A 22408-nucleotide genomic window follows, 5' to 3' on the forward strand; every position below is an offset into this window, starting at 1 on the left:
TGAGATCTGTATCTCAAATCAAAATAGATGCCAGATGAATTAAAGAATTAAATTTTAAAATGAAATTGTTGAAATATTAGGAAATAAGATTTGAGGTCTGTAGTGATAGAAGATTAAAATTTTACACTATGTAATAGTAAAAAGCTCCATATTTAAAAAGACAATGATATAAAACCACAGATACATTTAATAGATAATTTAATGGATATATCTTTTATATAATGAGTTCAAATAAATAAGAAAAACACTAGCTTCAAAAGGTAAACATGTACAAATACGTCACATAAAAATATTTCTAAAGCATTAAGAAATGTGAAGATAAGTTGATTTCAATATTATTTTGTCTATTCAACAAAGATATATTTAAGAAGGGAATGTTTTGTGCAGGAAAGGATGCAGCATATCAGGAAATAAATATAAGTAGCCACATGATAGATTCAAACCTAACCCCACTGATAACTACATTAAATGAAAATGATTTAAACACTCTGATTAAAAGTCACATGTTATAAGATTGAGTGAAAAAGTAATATTCAACTATATGTGATTACAAGAAACCCATTTAGAGTAAATATACAGAAAGGTAAAAGGATAGAAAGGAATACAAATGAAGAAACTAATTATAAGTAAGCTAGAGTGACTATACAAATATCAGATAAATAAACTTTAAAAGAAGTTGTATTAGGGATAAAGAGGGACATTTCATAATAGTAAAGGGGACAATTAATCAAGGAGACATTGAATAACAGAGTTCCACAGGACATGGTTCAAGAAGTGACAGAAGTGAAAATAAGAAATAGGAAACTCCACAATTATCTTTGGATACCTCTGCATGATAGCTCTGTAATTGATAAAAAAAGAAAAATCAATAGCAATGTAGAATACTTAGCCCTACAATCCATCTTGAACTAATCGACATTACAGAATGCTCTACTCAACCAAAGCAGAACACATGGAGCATTCACAAAGATAGACTATATGATAGTCTATAAAATAAATCTTCATAAGTGGAAAAGGACTGACATCATGCAGAGTATATCTTTTGTCCACAATAGAATTAAAGTTGAAATCAATAACAAAACCCTATATGGAAAATCTGCAAACATACAAAAGTTAAACAGCACACTTCTAAAGACTATAAAAGGAAAACTGGAAAACATATTTAACTGAATGAAAATAAAAATACAACATATCAAAATTAATGGAACTTAAAGTAATATTGGGAGGGAAATGTATAGTGCTAAATGCTTACATTTTAAAAAGAGTTATAAATCAGTGATCTAAGCTTTCACCGTAAGAAGCAAATTGGAGGGTGGTCAGGGGAGGGAGAGGATCAGGAAAGATAACTATTGGGTACTAGGCTTAATATCTGGGTGATGAAATAATCTGTACAACAAACCCCTGTTTACCTATGCAACAAACCTCCACTTGTACCCCTGAGCTTAAAAGTTAAAAAAAAATACTGTCCCTTTAAAATAATTATTTCTCATATATTTTCTACATGTATGCATAATAAACCATGTCTTCCTCATTTTATATTTGTGTGTTTTGTGAACCAAATAGTTTATAATTATCTATTTTTTAAAAGGAGCAAATTGAAGCCAAAGAAGAAGAGAAATAATAATGATAACACAGAAAATAGTAAACAAACTAAAGGTTGATCATTGGTAAATGTCAATAAAATAAATAAACCTATAGCTAGACTTATCATGAAAATAAGGAGATTGCATGAATTGCCAATAGAAAGAATAAGAGTGAACATCACTATACACTGAGAAGATATTATAAAGAGGGAAATGTTCTGAAAATTTAATGCAAATAAAATAAACAACATTAGCTAAAGAGGATAAATTCATTGAAAGACAAAGTAATCAAAACTACTTAAGAAGACATAAATAACATGAATAGCTCCAAATAAAAATCACATTTTTAATTAAAAACATTTCAACAAAGAAAACTCCATGCTCATATGACTTCACTGATGAACTCTACCAGATATTTAAAGAGGAAATAATACTAATCCTTCCTATATATTTTGAAATAAAAAATATTTCAAAATATATAGGAAGTGGGAAGACTTATCAACTTATTTTATCAGGTCAGTGTTGACTTGTTACAAAAAACAGACAAAGACATTATAAGAAAAGAGCTACCTGAAACTGGGTAATTTATAAAGAAAAGTTTAATTGACTCACAGTTCCACATGGCTGGGGAGGCCTCAGGAAACTTACAATCATGGAGGAAGATGAAGGGGAAGCATGCACCTTCTTCACAAGGTGGCAGGACAAAGAGAGTGAGAGGCGAAGTGCCACACTTTTAAGCCATCAGATCTCATGAGAACTCACTATCATGAAAACAGCATGGGGTAAATCCATCCCCATGATCTAATCATCCCCCACCAGGTCCCTCCCCTAACCTATGGGATTACAATTTGACATGAGATTTGTGTGGAGACACAGAGCTAAACCATATTATTCTGTGCCTGGCCCCTCCCAAATCTCATGTCCTTCTCATATTGCAAAATACAACTATCCCTTCCCAACAGTCCCCAAAAGTCTTAACTCATTCCAACATTAAATCAAAAGTCCAAGTCCAAACTCTCGTCAGAGATAAGGCAAGCCCCTTCTGCCTATGAGCCTGTATAATCAAAAACAAGTTAGTTACTTCCAAGATACAATGGGGATACAGGTATTGGGTAAATGCTCTTGTTCTAAATGGGAGAAATTGGCTAAAACAAAGAGGCTACAGGCGCCGTGCAAGTGTAAAATCCAGAAGGACAGCCATTAAATCTTGAAGCTCCAAAATAATCTCCTTTGACTCCATGTCTCACATCCAGGGAATGCTGATGCAAGAGGTGGGTTCCCAAGGCCTTGGGCAGATCCACCCCATGGCTCTGCAGAGTACAGCCTCCGCAGCTGCCTTCATGGGCTGGCATTGAGTGTCTGTGGCTTTTCCAGGTGCACAGTGCAAGCTATCAGTGGATCTATCATTCCAGGGTCTGGAGGATGGTGGTCCTCTTCTAACAGCTCCACTAGGCAGTACCCCAGTGGGGACTCTGTATGGGGGCTCCAACCCCACATTTCACCTCTGCACTGCTCTAGTAGAGGCTCTCCATGAAGGCTCTGCCCCTGCAGCAGACTTCTGCCTGGATATTCAGGCATTTCCACATGTCCTCTGAAATCTAGGTAGAGGTTTCCAAACCTCAGTTCTGGCCTTCTGCACACCTGCAAGCCCAACATCACATGGAAGCTGCCAAGACTTTACATACTGATTCCAGTGACCAAATCTTTGCCATGGTTTCTGTGTCTGAATCTTAACTCACTCAGTACACTGCACCACATTCAGCACTTCTAAATCCAGAAACCTGAATAGTTATTTTTCACAGGAACCAGAGTCTTGTGCCAGTGTTCTCTGTTGCCAAATTTTCTACAGCTGTCACCTTTCTGAACATTGGTGGTTACTTAAGACCCAGTTATTTCAGCTGCCCGGCCCTCCAGCAGCCTGGATTAGCCCACACCACCAATTTCCCATCTCCAGACACCAAATTTTATTGGCATGGCTCAGTGGTTCTCAAACATCATTGTACACACCAAAGCTTGGGCTTCACTTTATGACTAATTAGATAAGAATGTCTGAGAGAGGGACCCACGTTTCTGTAATTTTAAAAACTCTCCAGTTGATTCTGAAATTCAGCCAGGGATGAGAAGCCTGAGAATAGAATGAGGTAAGTGACGGCGCAAAGTGTAGGGAGCTCCATAAAACTCAGCTGTCAAGATAACATTTTATGATATTTTAAACGCAATCTTTAAAAATCAAAATCACTGGAAAATAATCCATAATAAACAAAATATCAAAAATGTAATTAAGGGATTAGCACTTGGAGTCTGAGGCAAAAGGCAAAATTCATAATACTGATCTTGCCTTTTAAAAAAAAGAAATGTTCTCCCATTTTTGTACAGCTGTTTGCATATAGGGAGCATTTATTAGATATTATCTGAGTTTACAAATAGAAAACCTACCTTATGAAATCATCCTTTGAAAATATAATTTTGCAAAGAGCATGAAATTGATTGAAAGTTTATTGAGAAGATGAAAGTTGATTGATAGTACCATACTGAATAGGCAAATCTGGGGTGGCAAACTCAGAAATGTAGCCTCTCCAGAGTTGAAAGAACAAGTTTAGGGGTAGAAGGCTGCAGGACCAAGGACAGTCTGAGTCAGTGCACAAGGGAGAGCGCCTTTATTAGAAAACCTTCCTGGTGGTCATCAGATGGTTGTCTCATCACCAGTTCAAATGCCTCATGGCCAAAGCTGAATCATAAAATCACTCCCCTGTCTCCCCAAATCCCTGGCCATTTTACACAGCTGACTCTTGTAATATTCTATTACTTCTAGTCAGAATGTCTTCACTTTCCCCACCTTTTAAAGGAAAGCTGTGCTTTTCTTCAAGGCTGTTCTCAGATGTTACGTTGCCTCAGAATTCCTCTCTGTGCCTCAGCTGACTGCCCTGACCACCCACAAATGCCTTCCCTTCATAGTCCAAACCCTGTGAATGCACAATTTTAGTGCATATCTCACTGTAACTGTTTACAAACCTGCTGCTCCCAATAGACCACAACCTACTTGGAGGTAAAAAAAAAAAAACAAAATTTTATGTACTAGCTGCTTGACACACAGTAGGAGCTTAATAATTATGTGTTAAAATAACAGACACAGAAAAGAGACTCTGAATAATGGTCTTGCCTGTAAGTGTTGAAGAATGGCAATAAGAAAAGAATTGGAGTGGAGGTGGAATTTAGACAGCAGGTAGCAGTATATGGGTTCTCTCCTCTCATCTTGACAACTCAACTATAAGACTTGAAGTAAGCTGTTTTTAGGAGGCCTGAAGGCTAACTAAACTCCTTAGGGGAACAAGATGGGAAGATGGGCTTTACGAAGACTTTTCGAGAGGAATTTTTGTCTGCAAGTGGTGGGGGTAGGGTGCAGTAAGGAGGAAACACCTTCATCTTAGAAAGCACTTTTCATTCTGAAAAGTAGGAGGCTAGACAAGAGACAAGCTTTTCAGAGCAATCTCTGTCCTCTTGGCCAGGGAGAAAGGCATAAGGGATATCCATTGTCCAGCCTCCTAAACCAGGTGGAGGAGAAAACTAGAACTCAGACAAAATTCCTGCTCGGGATAAAAGAATGTGCATTTGGCTGGTGCCCTCCCCTGTCTCTCTCAGGAACTTGGGTTTGATGCAGGGGTCAGAACTCAAATGGTGGCAGAAGGCAGGTATGCATGACTGAGAGATGCTGGAGGTAGTGTGGAGTGAGGAACAGGATGCACGTCCTGCACCAGGGACCCCTACAAACTCCTGATCACAACACCCACTCAGCCACAAATGATTATTTCTGTGAAGAAATGCAAGCCCCTGGTTGCCAGACCTTTCACATGTTTATGATAACAATCCCTAAAATTTAATATTCATTTTCTCAATTTTGAAAGGTAAAAAATAATAAATTGTGTTAAATCCCTTGGGCTTACCATATATAGGCCAAACAATACATGTCTGAAGGCTGAACGTGGGCTCACAGGTCATTAATTTGTAACTACAAATAATTGGGAAGGAGAAATGGGTATTCAAGGATTCCTCAATGGTTCAATGGGTGAAAGTCTTTCAATATCATCCAGAACTTCACTTTCACCTTCATCTCATTGTTACCCGGCCTTGTGCATGTTTTTGATATCCCTATTGTCCTGTCTACTCAAAATAGACTCTTCCATTGATCTCTTCTAGAGGTTTTGGTGTTTTTTGTTAGTTGTTGTTGTTGTTGTTTGGGTTTGTTTTTTATTTTTTTGAGACAAGTTTTGCTCTTGTCGCCCAGGCTGGAGTACAATGGCGTGATCTTGGCTTACTGCAACCTCTGCCTCCCGGGTTCGAGAGATTCTCCTGCCTCAGGCTCCCGAGTAGTTATGATTTACAGGCGTGTGCCACCACGCCCGGCTAATTTTTGTATTTTTAGCAGAGACGGAGTTTTGCCATGTTGGCCAGGCTGGTCTCAAACTCCTGACCTCTGGTGATCTGCCCACCTTGGCCTCCCAAAGTGCTGGTGGGATCACAAGCATGAGCCACTGCGCCCAGCTTAGAGGTCTATTCTCAATCCACCAGTTACCTTACAGGAAATTTAGCTAAGGGTATTTTTCATTGTCAGTTAATAAAATAAAAGTGGAGAAGCATCAGCATTTGATGTATCTAGTTGGCATCTTGAGAAAAGATACATGTTTTCTGAGCTTCCATTTAAAAAATACAGATTTAAGACCAGGCATAGTGCCTCACACCTGTAATCCCAGCACTTTGGAAGGCTGAGGTGGGTGTGTCACTTGAGCCCAGAAGTTCAAGACCAGCCTGTGCAAAACAACAAAACCCCATCTCTACAAAAAAAATACAAAACTTAGCTGAGTGTGGTGGTGTGCACCTGTAGTCTCTGCTACGCAGGAGGCTGAGGTGGGAGGATCATTTGAGCCCGGGAGGTTGAGGCTGCAGTGAGCTGTGATCATGCCACTGTGCTCCAGTCTGGGTGACAGAGTGAGATCCTGTCTCAAAGTTAAAAAAAAAAAACAAAAAAAACTATAGATTTGCCCACTGGCTACTTTAGAGAAATAATAATGCTGAAGTGTACTTTTCTTCAAAAGACGTGTCTATAAATTTTCATTTCAGAGGCTTGGTAACAGAATGGCACTAGTATAGATTTTTACTAGATGATTTTTCCACCTAGAAATAAACTGAGACAAAACATTGCTGGGTGGTTCATGTGATTGGAAATCCAGAGGACAGGTGAAGGGGAAAAGCACCCAGGGCCGATAGAGAGATTCTATAAAGTGGTCCAGAAATAAGAGTTGAAAAACTTAACAGACCCTACGCAGTTTAAATTGATGTTCTGATCTCAAAGAGGCCTTTTAAAAATAATTGTTATAAGCATCAGAAGATTGCAGCTGAAATGGTTTGAAATCAACTTTAACTAATTTTCCATTCACAAAATACGAGAGGAGGAAGCCAATTGTACTGATTCATTTGAGAAACAGTACAACGGTTTTCATAATAGAGAAAGGTTGATTTCAGCTCAGACAGATATTTCAAGCTTCAAGGGCTGTGTCTAGACTGAGAAGGATTTGCTAACCCCAGAGTCCTATCAAGCAAGGAGTGTAAATGTATTTCAGAGCAGCTCAGGTACTAGTTTCTGCAGAACTTAGACGATCAGCAACGACAAAGCCAGCTGCTTCTAGACCCCTGGCTTGTGATTCAGCTTTCCAAATTAAAGACTGTCTCATCAGCACATTTAATAGTAAATCCTCCAAGAGCAGAAGACTCTGAATCAGTGAGGACTGACTGGCATCTGTGAGTGTGTGTGAATGTATGTGTGTGTGTGTATGTGTGTCTCTGTGAGAGAGCAAGTGAGCGTGTATGTTCTCATTAGGCGACGATCTATGATTTGACAGCCTCACTGCTGCTGCTCCTGCTGCTGCTTCTGCTTCTGCTGCGGCTCTGTGGTTTGTCATTAGTTGGAAAGGGCTGTGGAGGGTTTGGAGAAACTGCAGTTTTAAAGACTGAGCACTGCTAAGTGGTCTTCCTCTCAAATAGAGTAGACAAGATTTTCTGCAAGATTAGAAACTTGGAACTATTACCACTTCATCTACCCAGAAAATCAGGCAGCGCTACAGAGGATAAGGTAAGAGAAGAAATTGTCCTCTCTTGAATCTGTGGGGCAGGGGGCATGGGGAAATGTCATCTTTCAAAGGCTTGCTATTTTATACCAAAGACATCTCACACTCTGAGAGCAAAAGAGGCAACAGCTAAATTTGTAACAAGCTTGATTATTGAGCTTCTTAGCTTTTTCCTCTGGGATCTTTTTCTTCTTTATTATACACTTTTGCCAGGCATCTAAGAGGTGTATTCGTATTTATTTTTCAGTTAGTAGATATTGTTTAGTTTTTTTCAATTGGGCACTGTTTCAAAACAAGGAGTTTTTACTGTTTCTCTTTCCTTAAGCATTTTTCTCCATTAAGAGGGAACTGGTCCCTCTTAATGTGAGCTGGTCAAAATAGTTACTCCATTCTACACCAGAGATGCAATAAAAGAAGTTTTAAGAAGTACACATGAGCCCTATTCCCATAGAAAAATGGGAAGTGAAAGGAGTGGAAGTGAGAGTTATTTGTGATTGGGACTTGATCAGAAATTGTAACACTGTTAATGAATATGTACTATGACCCTTCACAGGGGGACGGAACTGCTGCAATAAAGGTGAGCGCTGGAAAGATGTTTTGAGAAGTCAGTGTTCCCGAGAAACTTTAAGCCACTAAAGATGGAAAACGAGACAGTCAATGAACTGAACCAAACACAGCTTCAGCCACGAGCAGTGGTGGCCTTAGAATACCAGGTGGTCACCATCTTACTTGTGCTTATTATTTGTGGCCTGGGCATTGTAGGCAACATCATGGTAGTCCTGGTTGTCATGAGAACCAAGCACATGAGGACCCCCACAAACTGCTACCTGGTGAGCCTGGCAGTAGCTGATCTCATGGTCTTGGTGGCCGCAGGCCTCCCCAACATAACAGACAGTATCTACGGTTCCTGGGTCTATGGCTATGTTGGATGCCTCTGCATTACTTACCTCCAGTATTTGGGAATTAATGCATCCTCTTGTTCAATAACAGCCTTTACCATTGAGAGGTACATAGCAATCTGTCACCCCATCAAAGCCCAGTTTCTCTGCACGTTTTCCAGAGCCAAAAAGATTATCATCTTTGTCTGGGCTTTCACATCTCTTTACTGTATGCTCTGGTTCTTCTTGCTGGATCTCAATATTAGCACCTACAAAGATGCTATTGTGATATCCTGTGGCTACAAGATCTCCAGGAATTACTACTCACCTATTTACCTAATGGACTTTGGTGTCTTTTACGTTGTGCCAATGATCCTGGCTACCGTCCTCTATGGATTCATAGCTAGAATCCTTTTCTTAAATCCCATTCCTTCAGATCCTAAAGAAAACTCTAAGACATGGAAAAATGACTCAACCCATCAGAACACAAATTTGAATGTAAATACCTCTAATAGATGTTTCAACAGCACAGTATCTTCAAGGAAGCAGGTAAGCAAAACTGAAACTCCAAGTCAATAGAGGAAATATGGGATAGAGTTCCCTGGAGATGGGAACAACTTTGCCCTGTTTAGCTGATGGCGAAACCAAAATACAATCATGCAAATGTTTCACAGTGTAAGCTTCTGCCTAACATATTAAATCCATCTCTAAAGCAACTGAAGATCGAAAAATAGATAGGGAAAATTTGATAGCATATCAGCAGGTATCAGTTCAGGTGCTATTAAGATACAAAGAAATATAAACAGAAACTCTAGAAATTCACCTTTAATATGTTTGTGCCTCTCTGGAAATGTTATCGGACTATTTGGACAATTTCTGGCTTCTGTATTAAAGAATTCTATTGCATGATAAATAATTATCTTTAAAAATTCTATTGCACAACAAATATTTGACAAGACAGTTTGAAAATAGGTTATTTTTAAAAAATGAAACTTTCTTTGCCATTCTGTAGTTACTTACAATGGAGACATATACCTGAGAAAGGTTCCTGGACTTATTTTTGGTAGTCTTAGTGGGGAAAGATTCTATCACCCTCTCCTCCAGCTCCCTACACAGTGTCCCAGCATGCAGAAGCTGAAAATGCACTTTGCTCAGGAAATGTTCTAATAAAATAGACAACATCAAGCTCAATTTTTCATAAAGAATGACTGAAATTTTTTTTAAAAATCGGTTTTTTCCTAAGCATACCTAAAAACTCTTTTATACTTTCAGGTCACCTGAATGCCCATATAATTAGTTGAATAGTGGTTTTACTAGTGAACCAAGTGCAAAACTTTATTTCAGTGTTTTTGAAATGATACAAGAATAAAATACTTTTATATCATTTACACATTTATCTATATTTATACAATTGTTCTAAGTTACTTACAAACTTAGCTTTAAGTTTCTTTTCCTTCTTTGTTAAACATAATGAACAGATGATATCTATTCTCATTGCTGAAAAAGAAAGCTAAACTTGAAATCAACATGCTGATACTTTTAAATGGGTTGAATTTTCTCATATTTCTTGAAAAGAATATAGTTCTTTCTGTTTACATAGCCAGAAACTGAGTGTACTTTGTAAAAAAAACTATACCTATGAATCATTCACACGGTTACTTCATAAACTCTAGCTGATATATGCATTGTAACTGGACACAACGAAATAAACTGCTAAAAATTTTAAGTGTTTTAGACATGCATGAAATGAATAATGAGCCATAACTTAAAGGAAACATATACTGCATTTTAAATGGTGCTGTAATACTTGGTTTATATAATACTTATTATTAAAGATAACTAGATGACAGAAGAAAGACCTAAACAACTATTGTCAGCTCTTAGATTTCTTTTGTCTTGGATCTAGCAGTGAGATACCTAATATAAGGCTTATTTGGCCATTTATTACCCAAAACTTGATTAATGGAAATCTAGAGAGATCTACTGACTATCTTCCAAGACAAACGTTAACAAATGTAATAAGAAATTAAAGAATATGTACATCTCAATTAGACACCAGACATGGGTTAATGTCTGCAACAAGGAAGATCAGGGAATAAATTCATTCATTAGACCCCAATTTGCATTCCTGTTATAAATTTTTAAAACTTGTTTGTCTTGTCTAATGTTCTTTGTTTCCATTACAGTCATTAGTGCCCATCAGCATTAATATGCTTTAATTTGCTAATTATGTTACATGTTCACAGTCTTATTTCAAAGCTGTTACCGGTAAGCTGTCTTTACAGAGGCTATATGATAGAAGAAAAAGCCAAAGACTTGGCTCCAAACAACCTTGGGCTTAAATGCCAGGATTCCATTCAAACTCTATAAACTTGGATAAGTAGAACTCTGTGAGCCTTAGTTTTGTCATCTGTTAAATGAGATAAATAGCAATATCCAAGATCAGTGTGAGGATCCATGAAAGATGCCTAAAGTGGAGTGGTGATTAATGCCTGAGTGTTAACTAGGCTCCTTCTTAATTTTTAAAAATATATTGGCAACTGTGAGGGAACTACAGGTTTTTCCTTAAAAATACACATTCACTGCTTTAACAAAGATTACTTGTTGAACAAATATGTATATGACATGGTAACTTCTTTAAGGAGTTTTTTTAAACAATTAGAGCATTTGGAAACACATTCTGAGCATTTGGGATTGTCACATTAACACCACTGTCAGCCTCCAAGAATAAGGAATGAAGTTCCCTTGTTGCAAATACCAATAACACCCTAATTGAGAAACATGGAGTGACATATAAGCCAATAGGAGTGTATTTAAGTAATGTGTCTTGTAATTCAACCCTGATTATAGATGGGATGGGAGTTCAGAGAAAAGAAGGAAAATTACCGGGCTACAGGTATCAGAGAATTCTTCATGGAAGAGGTGGCATTTGAGATGGCTCTGGAAGGATGAAGATAATTTGAAAAGTAAAAGTCAAGAAGGACAGTATTCCATGCGTAAAGGACAAGACATAGTGGCTGGGATGAGAATGGCATGGGTTTGGGAAGGGGCACATAGAGTGGGACTTATGGGATGGAGCGACTTAGTTGTCTGAAATGAATGATGCATTTGTGGGAGTGGTAAAAATTAAGACTGGATTGATGTGTGAAAATGAAAGAAGAGAAAGAGAGAGACAGAGAAAGCTGTGGAGGATCCAGACAATCAGGCAAAGAAAGGAATTTGAACTTAATGCAGAGGCAACAAAGAATGTGAGTGATGAGCAGGGAGCAGCAATGATGAAATGGTGTTCAGGGATGAGAAATCTGACAGCTGTGAGGGAGGCAGATTTGAAGAGAGAGAGATTGGTGGAAGAAAGACCACTTTGGAAGTTGTTAGTAGTGATACAGGCATGAGTCAGTAAGATCCTTTATCAGGAGAATTTAAAGAGTATACCAGAAAGATGTTTCAAAGAAAGAAAGGGTGTGATGTGAACATATTAGAAATAAAGGATGAAGAAAGGACAATTCAATATGGCCCAAGGATTCTGAGTCTGGAAGAATGTGGTGCCCCGATCGGTGGGAATGAGAACAGTGAAGGGGAGCCAGTTTTGTACAAAATTAGTGACCTGCTTTTTTCTTCTTCCAAAATAGTTATTTTCTTAAATCTTTGAAAGGTTTAAACCTCCACCTTCTATAGCCAAAGGACTTTAATTTTAATATTTTCTCTGCATTTTTTTCTTTTAGGAAAGTTTAATTTACAGTTTAATAAATACTCATCTGGGTCAGGTCTTTCTAACCAAGTTCTTAAATTCAAATATGCATAGCCTAAAAGAGCCACATTTAAAAAGGAAGCAAAAGAGCATTTACATATAAGGGACAAATGTGAGTTTTTTCCTCGCTTATTTGTTTTTAACTTTCATTCTCTATGCAGAAAATCCAGGCCAAAATCTTTGTTCTCTTTTATTCAGGGATTCAATTATATTTTAGGAAAACATCTAAATGTTGGGTAAATTCAGTAAATTACCCAAACTTATGGCTTGGAATTGTGTAAACCAAAAGGATTATCTCACTGACTAAATCTATTGCTTTTATAGTTGGTTGTTTTAATATAAAGGAGGCATTGTTTAAATTATCATATTTGTCTCATTTCAGCTCTATCTACACAATGCCTCAAGAGTCCCTCAGTTCAGTCAATTCAGGGGTTCAACATTATGTAGATACAATATCTCTATCATTGACTGTGTATTTCTATGTAATTGATTGGATTTTTGGTATTTTGAAAACACAGAAACACCTGAACATCTTATTAAAATGTAATATCAATAAATACATTCAATTCAAATGTGTACTTTCTATAGGATGCAGAAATATGCAGAATATTTTATAGATTTATAAAACAGGCTACCAGTTTTATTTTCAATGGAGTTGCTTCAATAATTTTTTTCTTAATTCTTACACAATAACTAGCAGAGAAACCATGTAACATAGTCTTAATAGAAGCTCTAAGAGTAATGGCAGAATTTTTACTATGGAATTCACTTGACTCATCAAGCCTTAAAAATATCAGTCTTTGTTTCCATGAAACTATTAAACATCTAGAAGAAATATTGGTAGCCCAAGAAACAGAATCAACTTTCCTTTTTATTTATTATTTATTTATTTATTTTTATTTTATTTATTTATTTTTGAGATAGAGTCTCCCTCTGTAGCCCAGGCTGGAATGCAGTGGCAGTATCTCAGCTCACTGCAACCTCCGCCCCCAGGATTCTAGAGATTCTTCTGCCTCAGCCCCCCGAGTAGCTGGGATTACAGGTGTGTGCCAACACACCTGGCTAATTTTTTTCTATTTTTAGTGGAGACAGGGTTTCACCATGTTGGCCAGACTGGTCTTGAACTCCTGACCTCAGGTGATACGCCAGTCTCGGCCTTCCAAAGTGCTGGGATTACAGGTTTGAGCCACCGCGCCTGGCACAACTTTCCTTTTTAAAGTAATGCATGCCTTTTGCTGTTATTGGTGATAATGACAATGATGCTATAAAAGCAATCGTGTATTACGGAAAATATAGAAAACTAGGAATAGGCAAAAGCCATCTCTTACCTCCTGACCCCACCTCTCAAAGACCAAAATCATCATCATCTTGTTATATTGCTTTTCTTATGTTTTCACTGGGTCTTTTTTTTAACACAATTATAGTCAAATGTATATGTAGTTTTGGCTTCCTAGTTTTCCACATAAAATTTTGGAAATAATATTCTCAAAGAGAAAGCACAAGGCAAAGCAAAAGAAAATGATCAGGATTAAGTTTGTTCCTCTGAGCCTCAGTTTTCTCATCAATAAAATAGGAAAAACAATGACCTCATAGTGCTGTTGCTGAAGTCATATGAGATATATCAGACAAAATTCAGATTTGCTTTCCTCCCACCTGTCCAGCCACCTACTCTTCCCTCTCTCCTATGTGTCTCAGTGATCCCCACCTCACTGGGCACCCTCCTGACCCTCTTTAAGCACTCCTCAGTCATACAATGCTCATGGAAAATGAAGACACTCAGACAAAGAACTGGCTTCCATGTGTCTTCCCTCTTCTCCCCTGCCTCACTCCAACTCCTACTTCTAGTGCTATTTACTTTTTTTTTTTTTTTTTTTTTTTTTTTTTGAGGCAGAGTCTTACCCTGTCACCAGGCTGGAGTGCAGTGGCGTGATCTCAGCTCACTGCAACCTCCACCTCCTGGGTTCAAGCAATTCTCCTGCCTCAGCCTCCCAAGTAGCTGGGATTACAGGCACGCACCACCATGGCCAGCTAATTTTTGTATTTTTAGGAGAGACGGGGTTTCACCACATTGGCCAGGATAATCTCGATCTCCTGACCTCATGATCCGCCCGCCTTGGCCTCCCAAAGTGCTAGGATCACAGGCATGAGCCACCATGCCCGGCCTATTTACTTTTTAAAGAATACATGTTTTGGGTTATGAATGAATGTTTAATTAAATTGGGGGAAGATATTGAACAATAATGACCTACTGCAAAATTTTACTTGACGTTGACCCAGCTCTAGCTTTAGAACTTTTGCTTTCCCTCCAACTCATTTAAAAAAAAAAAAAAAAAAAAGACTAACGAGATAGTTACTGACCAGCCTTCACCTGTCTAGAACTTGGGGTATTAGTTTGCATTCTGAAGAATTCATGAGAGGCTACGTAAAACCTGTAAGACGCATAGGAAAGGAGGCACAATGTTGGAATGTCAGGCAGTAGGGCTGGCATTCGGGACCATAAAATCTCATAATTGTAAACGTAAGCAGCTGCCAGCTCCACCTACATCTAAGAGAACCTTTACTCAACAGACTCATTCTTCTCTGCAGGTAGCTTAATCAATGATTAAGCTCACACGGCAAATTAATGATATTAAACTCTTCAGCATTAGGCCTAAATTAGAGGTTTCCCAAGAGTACTGAGGCTACAGGCTCATCTTTCATTTTCTTTTTTTTTTTTTATTTTTTCATTTTTCAAATTTTTTTTAGAGATGGAGGCCTTGCTCTGTCATGCAGGCTGGTGTGCAGTAGTGCAATCATAGGTCACTGCAACCTCTACCTCCTGAGTTCAAGAAATCATCCTACTACAGTCTCCCAAGTAGCTAGGACTACAGGTGCACACTGCTGCGCCCAGCTCATCTTTCATTTTTAATTGTGTTATTTATTCCAATGTCTGGTTTCAACTATATATTAATAGTGTAAATATCTCTAAGTTCAGGAGAAAAATGTGTAATTTTTGTGACAGCTCACAGCTAAGTGTGCCATTTTATTTTTATTAAAGAATAGTTTTCTATTTTCTGATTCACATCCTGTGTAAGATTTTGTACATATCCTATAAATTGACTAATAATCTCCTAAAGTTGTGTGTTTTGTGTGCTTTTAGATAAGTACACATTGTTTATTCCTAATTTTATATTTGTATAAAAGCTGCAAATATAAAATTAGGAATAAACAATGTGTATTTATGAATAATTGAGCCGTAATTTCACTAGCAGAAAAAAAATTCTATATGCCTACAAAAAAGAAAGACCTATGCTCCTATAGAATTCAATCTGATCACACAAGAAACATCATAAAATCAGCTAAACTTGAAGATGACAAACTACTTTATACTTCTTTACATAGCCTCTCATTAATTCTTCAACATGCACACAGATACTCCAAGTTCCAGACAGATGAAGTCTGGTTGGTAAGTATGTTCTTAGTCTCCTTTAGGTTTTTTTTTTTTTTTTTTTTTAATGAGTTGGAGGAAATAGCAAAAGTTATAATGCTCGAGCTGGGTCAGTGTTAAGCAAAATTTTGCAGTAGGTCCTTCTTATTCAATGTGTTCCCTAATTTAATTAAACATTCATTCACATCCAGAAAGCCCCTAGCACTATCCTAGGTATAGAGGCTACAGGAATAAATAATGACAAACTCTGTCTTCAAGGAGCTTAATATGGGCCATGTACACAAATAATTCTGAGCATACCACTACATTCTATGAGAGAGAACCTGGCATCAATGACAGGAGAAGGAAAATGGCGGAAGGCTTTTGGAGTACATGGTATTTGAACTGGACCTATAAAAGTGGGATGAATGTCTACATGCAGCAATAAAGTCAGAGACAAAAGAAGGAAAGTTCAACAGAAAGGGGGAAGTAGATGGGAAAAGACTGGGCACGTTCACAGAGGGAATAATCTGGTATTGTTGAAGCTATGTAAGGGAAGTGTCTAGAGAAGGAAGTCTGAGCCAGATTGTGGTCCTGCTACACCTAATTCCCGCCTCTCCTCCCCATCTTGTCCCTTGTCATTCTATATACTTTCTTCTATGCCCAAGCTTACAACTTTCACCTGAGTCTTCAGTGTATAGCTTCAGAAAAGACATCTCCCGACCCATACATACAATTGCTTTTTGGACATCACATAATTACATCAAATCCAATAGGCCTAAAACAAAACACATTATTTTGCCTTATAAACCTCTACCTCTTTCTTTCTTTCCTATATTAGATTCCCAAACCAGAAACCTGGGGGTCCTTCTAAGTGCCTTTTTCTTCTGTTATCCCCCTCCCTCCATAGCTAAGCAATAGCCACATCCTAGTGATTCCAGCTCATTATTCTCCTGTTGACCTACTTCTCCACTCACACCACTGCTGCCCTGGTTCACCGCCTCTCACTGCCCTATTTCACTGCACACCTTACCAGCCTCTCTGGTTCCCATGGCTGGTTCCCAAATCATTCTGCATATTGCTCACTAAGCAATACTATCTAACACAGAGATACTATCGGCACAATTTTCACAGTCCCCTGAGCGCTGGAGTTTTAACTCCTTAGCGTCACAAATAAGAGCTTGTCCCTTTCCTACATTTTCAGCTTCCTCTCACGTGGCTCTCCCAACTTACACATTATGCTCCAGCAATTCTGAATTATTTGTAGTTCTCTGAACCTGCTGCGTTCTCTCAGCTGGAACACCCTTCATCTGGCAAACTCCCAATTATCTTTCAAGTCGTAAATCAAATGATGCCCAGCCACCTCATCAAGCCTTCACTGAATTTCTCAGGTAGATTTATATAGCTTCATTCCTAACTACATATATGTTAGGTGTTCTTCCTATGTTTCCACAGTACTTTGCATACACATGTGCTTTAGTAATTCTTGGTCCTCATAATTGGTAGCATGTCTTCCCACTCTCACTAACATCCCAAAGAATAGGGCCTTGTATTCTGGTACCCTCAGCCCTGGGCTTGGCATATAGTAGGTTCCCCAAAGTGTACACACTCAGTGGTGTGTAGCTGCCAAGGAGTACAGGCTTTGCAAGAGCAGGTGATTAGTCTCACTCCCCAACTCTGCATTCAGTGCCGTCACACTGGTGGCTTAAAATTGGTCATGGTTGAATTACTTTACAAAATCAGCAAATATGACAAGCCAGGGTCCCCTCTTTTTTTGTGGAGAGATGATTGTTAAATACTTATCGACACACTTTTGTGTTTGTGTGTATGTATATATACAAATATATATGTGTGTGTGTATATATATTATATATATATATAAAACATGTAATTTTACAAATGTAGTAAATGAAAGTGTGAAAGAATACATTCATACAGACTTAGGGGCTTGGTCAAGTCCAACACTCTATTTTGCTTCCTGAAAAATTATCCTTTACATGTGACATATTTTTCTCTGATTTTAATTAAAATATCTTTGTCTTTTATTAAATCCTTTCTGAATTCCCAAAATAACAAAAGTGCAACTAGCCAGTATGATGGCGATTGTGTTAGTGGAGAAGATGTTTTAGGAATATTTCCCCCTCCAAATAGGACAGGCTGATTTGGAAACATGGCAAACTTAGATAATTGACTTCATTGTACAAGAACATGTTGGCTTTCCCATGAACCTTTAAATTCCCCCCACAATAAAAGAGCTACCTTGGACAGAAGGCATAGAGAGGCAGAGAAATGACTGCCCAGGGAAGGGAAACAAAATGAACAGAGGTATAAAGATGAGAACAAATCCATCTGAGTGCCCCTATGTGACTAATTTTCCTTAAACAGTTTTCACACATCATCTTCTTAAAAATACATATATATCTCCAAGCTTCTCTGAGGGCTTTCAGCACCCTTTAAAATATGACCCTTTCATCACTTTTCTGTCTTTGTTCATCCATTATCTCTTCAATTCAATAAACATGTATTGAGCACCAATTTTACGCCAAATACTGTCTAAAAAGAACCAATAATACTCTCTTCTGGACCATTCAGTAGAATATGAAAGATCCACATTAAAACACAAGATTAAGCTGTGCAGTGTACAGAAGAGATGAGAAAGTGGTACTTATTGTACGTAAGGTTGAAGAGCAAGCCCCCAGTGGGATACAAGTAACTCTCAGGCTTGAAAAATGAGTAGGCATTCACCAGGCCAACATGAAATACAAGAAGACCTTCCAATCTGCAGAAGTAGTCAATGAGGCCAGAAAAACAAAGCCCAAGACCACCATCAACACCTGCCTTCTCAGTTTTCTCTTCAAGCTATTGAACAATGCCAGAGAATATCACATTCTACAGACAATAGTTTCTTCACCCTTGGAGTTTCCATTCCAAATGGGCCCTCAGGGATTTCTGTCTATCCATTTGCAGAACGATAACTAGTTTCCTCTTTTTATTCCTTAAATTCCTATTTCAAAATCCCTACTGTCCTCATGTCATTATACATGGAATTCTCTCCTCTGAAATTCCTCCCACATCCAGTATCTTGCTTTTATTTTTATGACCACAGTTCCAGTTCCATTGTGTCCTCTCTGCACTGTAGGCAAGAAGGCTGATCTCCTGCCTTGCCACATGTGAAGAAGCCTCCTTCCAATCCCCCTGCCTCTTTTTTTCTTCTTTTTTTTGAGACAGTCTTGCTTTGTCACTCAGGCTGGGGTGCAGTGGCTTGATCTCGGCTCACCACAGACTCAACTTCCTGGGCTCAAGCAATCCTCCCACATCAGCCTCCTGAATAGCTGGGACTACAGGTGTGTGCCACCATGCCTGGCTAATTTTGTTCATTTTTGTATAAAGATGAGGTCTCACTATGTTGCCCAGGCTGCTCTCAAACTCCTGGGCTCAAGGGATCCTCCTACCTTGCCCTCCCAAAGTGCTAGGATTACAGCCATCAGCCATTGCATCCCCCAACCCACACCCTGCCTCTTGATTGCCCTCCTCCAGTTCTTCTTCCAGGTGCTTGCTGCTAGAATCATCTAAAATGCAAACTTGCTACCATCGCCGTGCTGCCTGAAATCCTTCAATCTTCGCATTTTCTATATGTTGAAATCCCAAGTCACTGTCTTGGGATAGTAGGACATTTATGATCTGCTCCTTGCTTACTTTCCCAAACTCATCTGCCTTCTGTCCCCCAACACACCCTCATACAGGCAATTTCCGTCACTGTTATACTCTCTCATGCCTGCCAGCCAGCATGCAGACTCCTCCAGTCTTGAGCACTCAGTAGCCCCTTATTTGACCTGTTTCTTTCTATCCTCCCTGTGGTAGGTCACCTCTCAGAGCAGGCTTTCCTGACCACCACTGGCAGGGTTTGGTGTTTCTCCCTTCTCTTTATATCACTTTGTGCATTCATCTGTATGGTTCACCATTTTGCTGTTAATAATTTTTTCAAATGCCCCTTTCTCTCAGCAGATTGTGTATCCCACAGTGGCAGAAACATGATCCTATTTATTGTTGTGTCCATGGTGCCTCCATGGTGCCTAGGGACATATTGATAAATTACTAAACTAGTAAAGCCTGGATATACAGCATAAGAAGATGGAAGAATCAAATATGACTCTAAAGATGTTTTTCAGGAAACAGAAAATGGTAGAATTATTGAAAGAAATGGTAAGGGAGAGATGTTAAACAGAGAGACATTAAGAGGAGGAGATTTATGGAGGAGTTAGAAATATGGGATTGGAAGTGAGTGGTCAGTATCAGGTAAAGTGGATTTGTAAATCAATATAATAATGGAAAGGTGTGGTGGGGGTTGAATTTTTTTTTCCAAATGTTGAAAATATAATAATTTATTTATTCCATTACAGATTGTGACAATTACCCAGATTCTTTTTGTTTTGTTTTGTTTATATATACTTTAAGTTCTAGGGTACATGTGCACAACATGCAGGTTTGTTACTTATGTATACATGTGCCATATTGGTGTGCTGCACCCATTAACTCGTCATTTAGCATTAGGTGTATCTCCTAATGCTATCCCTCCCCGCTACCCCCACCCCATAACAGTCCCCGGTGTGTGATGTTCCCCTTCCTGTGTCCATGTGTTCTCATTGTTCAATTCCCACCTATGAGTGAGAACATGCAGTGTTTGGTTTTTTGTCCTTGCGATAGTTTGCTGAGAATGATGGTTGAATTTAAAGCATGAAGAACAGACTGACAAACACTGAGGTCTAGAAGAATATTTACAAATAGGAGGCTAAAATGGGATGGGAGACTTAGCTAGAAATAAAAGGATTTATTTTCTCCTCTTGGACATGGCTAGAGGGCCAAAGACACGTTTTAGTGGATTCTCTCAGTTGGGGGTAAAATTAAAGAAAAATGAGCCAAGGAGCAAGGGAAGACGCAGTTAAAAGAATAAGTTAAAATAGTAAGTGGATTTATCTAAAACAGAAGTCATGGTCTTGCCACTGGAGTCAGACACAACACTTGAGAGCTGCATGGAAGTACATGAGAAGAACTTGAATAAATTTAAAGCTAAATTAGCTCTGAGAATTAAACAAGGCCACATACATATGCACATTGATTAGGATGCATAATGTGAACCACTTGACAGCCATATTCAGTTGAAATAAAAATAGATAACATTTCAAAAAAGAAAACACTGAAACCTTTCATAAACAACACTGGTGACGTTTGGCTATAACCCTTGGATAGATTGCTCTGAACATAATTATATAGTAGCTACAAGAAAGTAAAGCATCCTATGCCTCTCCATTCTGAGCCTTTGTTGTTTGAGTTTTACGAGGATTTATGACTATGGGGAAACTCAGCATATTTTCTGTGGGCAGAAGCTCTTAGCTTAGAAAATAAGGAAGTGGCTCAGTAAGAGAGGTGGCACCATTGTGAGAGTGAGAGAGGACAGAGGCAGGGTAAATGCAGAGCACCCCATGAATTTTTAAAGATCATTTTTGTGTAGTCAAGTGACTCAAGCCCCTGGCAATGTGCAGAACTGACACCCTGCCACATTTCCTCTGATAGGAGTGCGGCTTTGTGACTAATTTTACTTGACAAACATTTGAAAGGTTATGCACACATAAAATTCAGTAGGGGAGGGCAGGAGAAAGTAATTCACTGGTAGATTTTCTGTTTTACCAGGAAAAATAGGAATAGGCTCAGATTCAGAGTATATTTACAGGAGAAATATTTAACTAGAGATTATAAGGGGCTAGGACGGACCTCCAGGGATTTCTTTAGGAATCAACTGGAAATCTCTCTGAATAAGTTAAAAGCAATCGAATCAATACATTGGCATAAAACAACTGCAGTGCACAGTAGAGGTGCTATCCTGGAATTAAGCATGGTTTTTTTTTGAATTCCAAAATAGTAATTCTATTACTACAATCCCTTTCAGCATGTTATATTATATGGGACAGGAAAATGGTGAAAGTAAGGATCAGATAGATTCGGACAGATTTGCATCTCCTCACCTATGATTTAATTAAAAACATACTAAATGTCAGGGACTTTATTAGCCATTAGGATACAAAAATGATTAAAACAAAGCTTATGCTCACAAAAACGTTCACAATCTAATAGAGAAGACAGAATAGTAAGCTGATAAAGTCATAAGGAAACAAATGTTATCATGGTAAAAACGCAAATTAGTGGCACCTGATCTACATGGCTTGAGGAGAGGCGGGCACCAGAAAGGCTTTCTAGAAAGGAGCACTCAAGCTAAGCATTGTGGATTCACAGGCATTTTGTAGGTGAAGGGAAGGAAGATGCTTTATGTACTAGGATCTACACAGGTGAAGCCAGAAATCTAGAAATAAAACAATCAGTCCCGAAAATGGCAAGTAGCTCCTTAAGTCTGGGCAACGAAAGATGAGCCTAGTGAGGTAAGCAGAGATCAGGAAATAAGGCCTTTATTCAGTATATATATGAAGGATTTGGACAAGCTTCTAAAGGCTATGGAAAGATTGGGAGATTACAAGGCAAGGAGTGTTATAATCAGAGTTAAGCTTGGGGAAGACCACTCTGTCTTCAATGTGGCCAAATAATTGGACCAAAGTCAAAGCCATTAGTTAGGAGAGGACTGGAACAATATGGGCAAGATATGAATCAATCTGGAAGGGCCTAAC

At 38.5% G+C, this 22408-nt stretch overlaps 1 protein-coding gene across 1 annotated transcript in view; it reads left to right on the top strand.

The window, feature by feature from the left end:
* The first annotated feature begins 7411 nt into the window (after positions 1-7411).
* The window catches only part of TRHR (thyrotropin releasing hormone receptor), a 36060-nt gene continuing 21063 nt past the window's right edge, over positions 7412-22408 (top strand). The window contains exons 1-2 of the mRNA XM_032758487.1: positions 7412-7707; positions 8256-9129. Coding sequence (XP_032614378.1) covers positions 8341-9129 — 789 coding nt within the window. The 5' untranslated portion in view covers positions 7412-7707; positions 8256-8340. The remainder of the gene's footprint in view (positions 7708-8255; positions 9130-22408) is intronic.

Source organism: Hylobates moloch, unplaced genomic scaffold, assembly GCF_009828535.3.
Source record: "Hylobates moloch isolate HMO894 unplaced genomic scaffold, HMol_V3 SCAFFOLD_9, whole genome shotgun sequence".
Classification (NCBI taxonomy): domain Eukaryota; kingdom Metazoa; phylum Chordata; class Mammalia; order Primates; family Hylobatidae; genus Hylobates; species Hylobates moloch.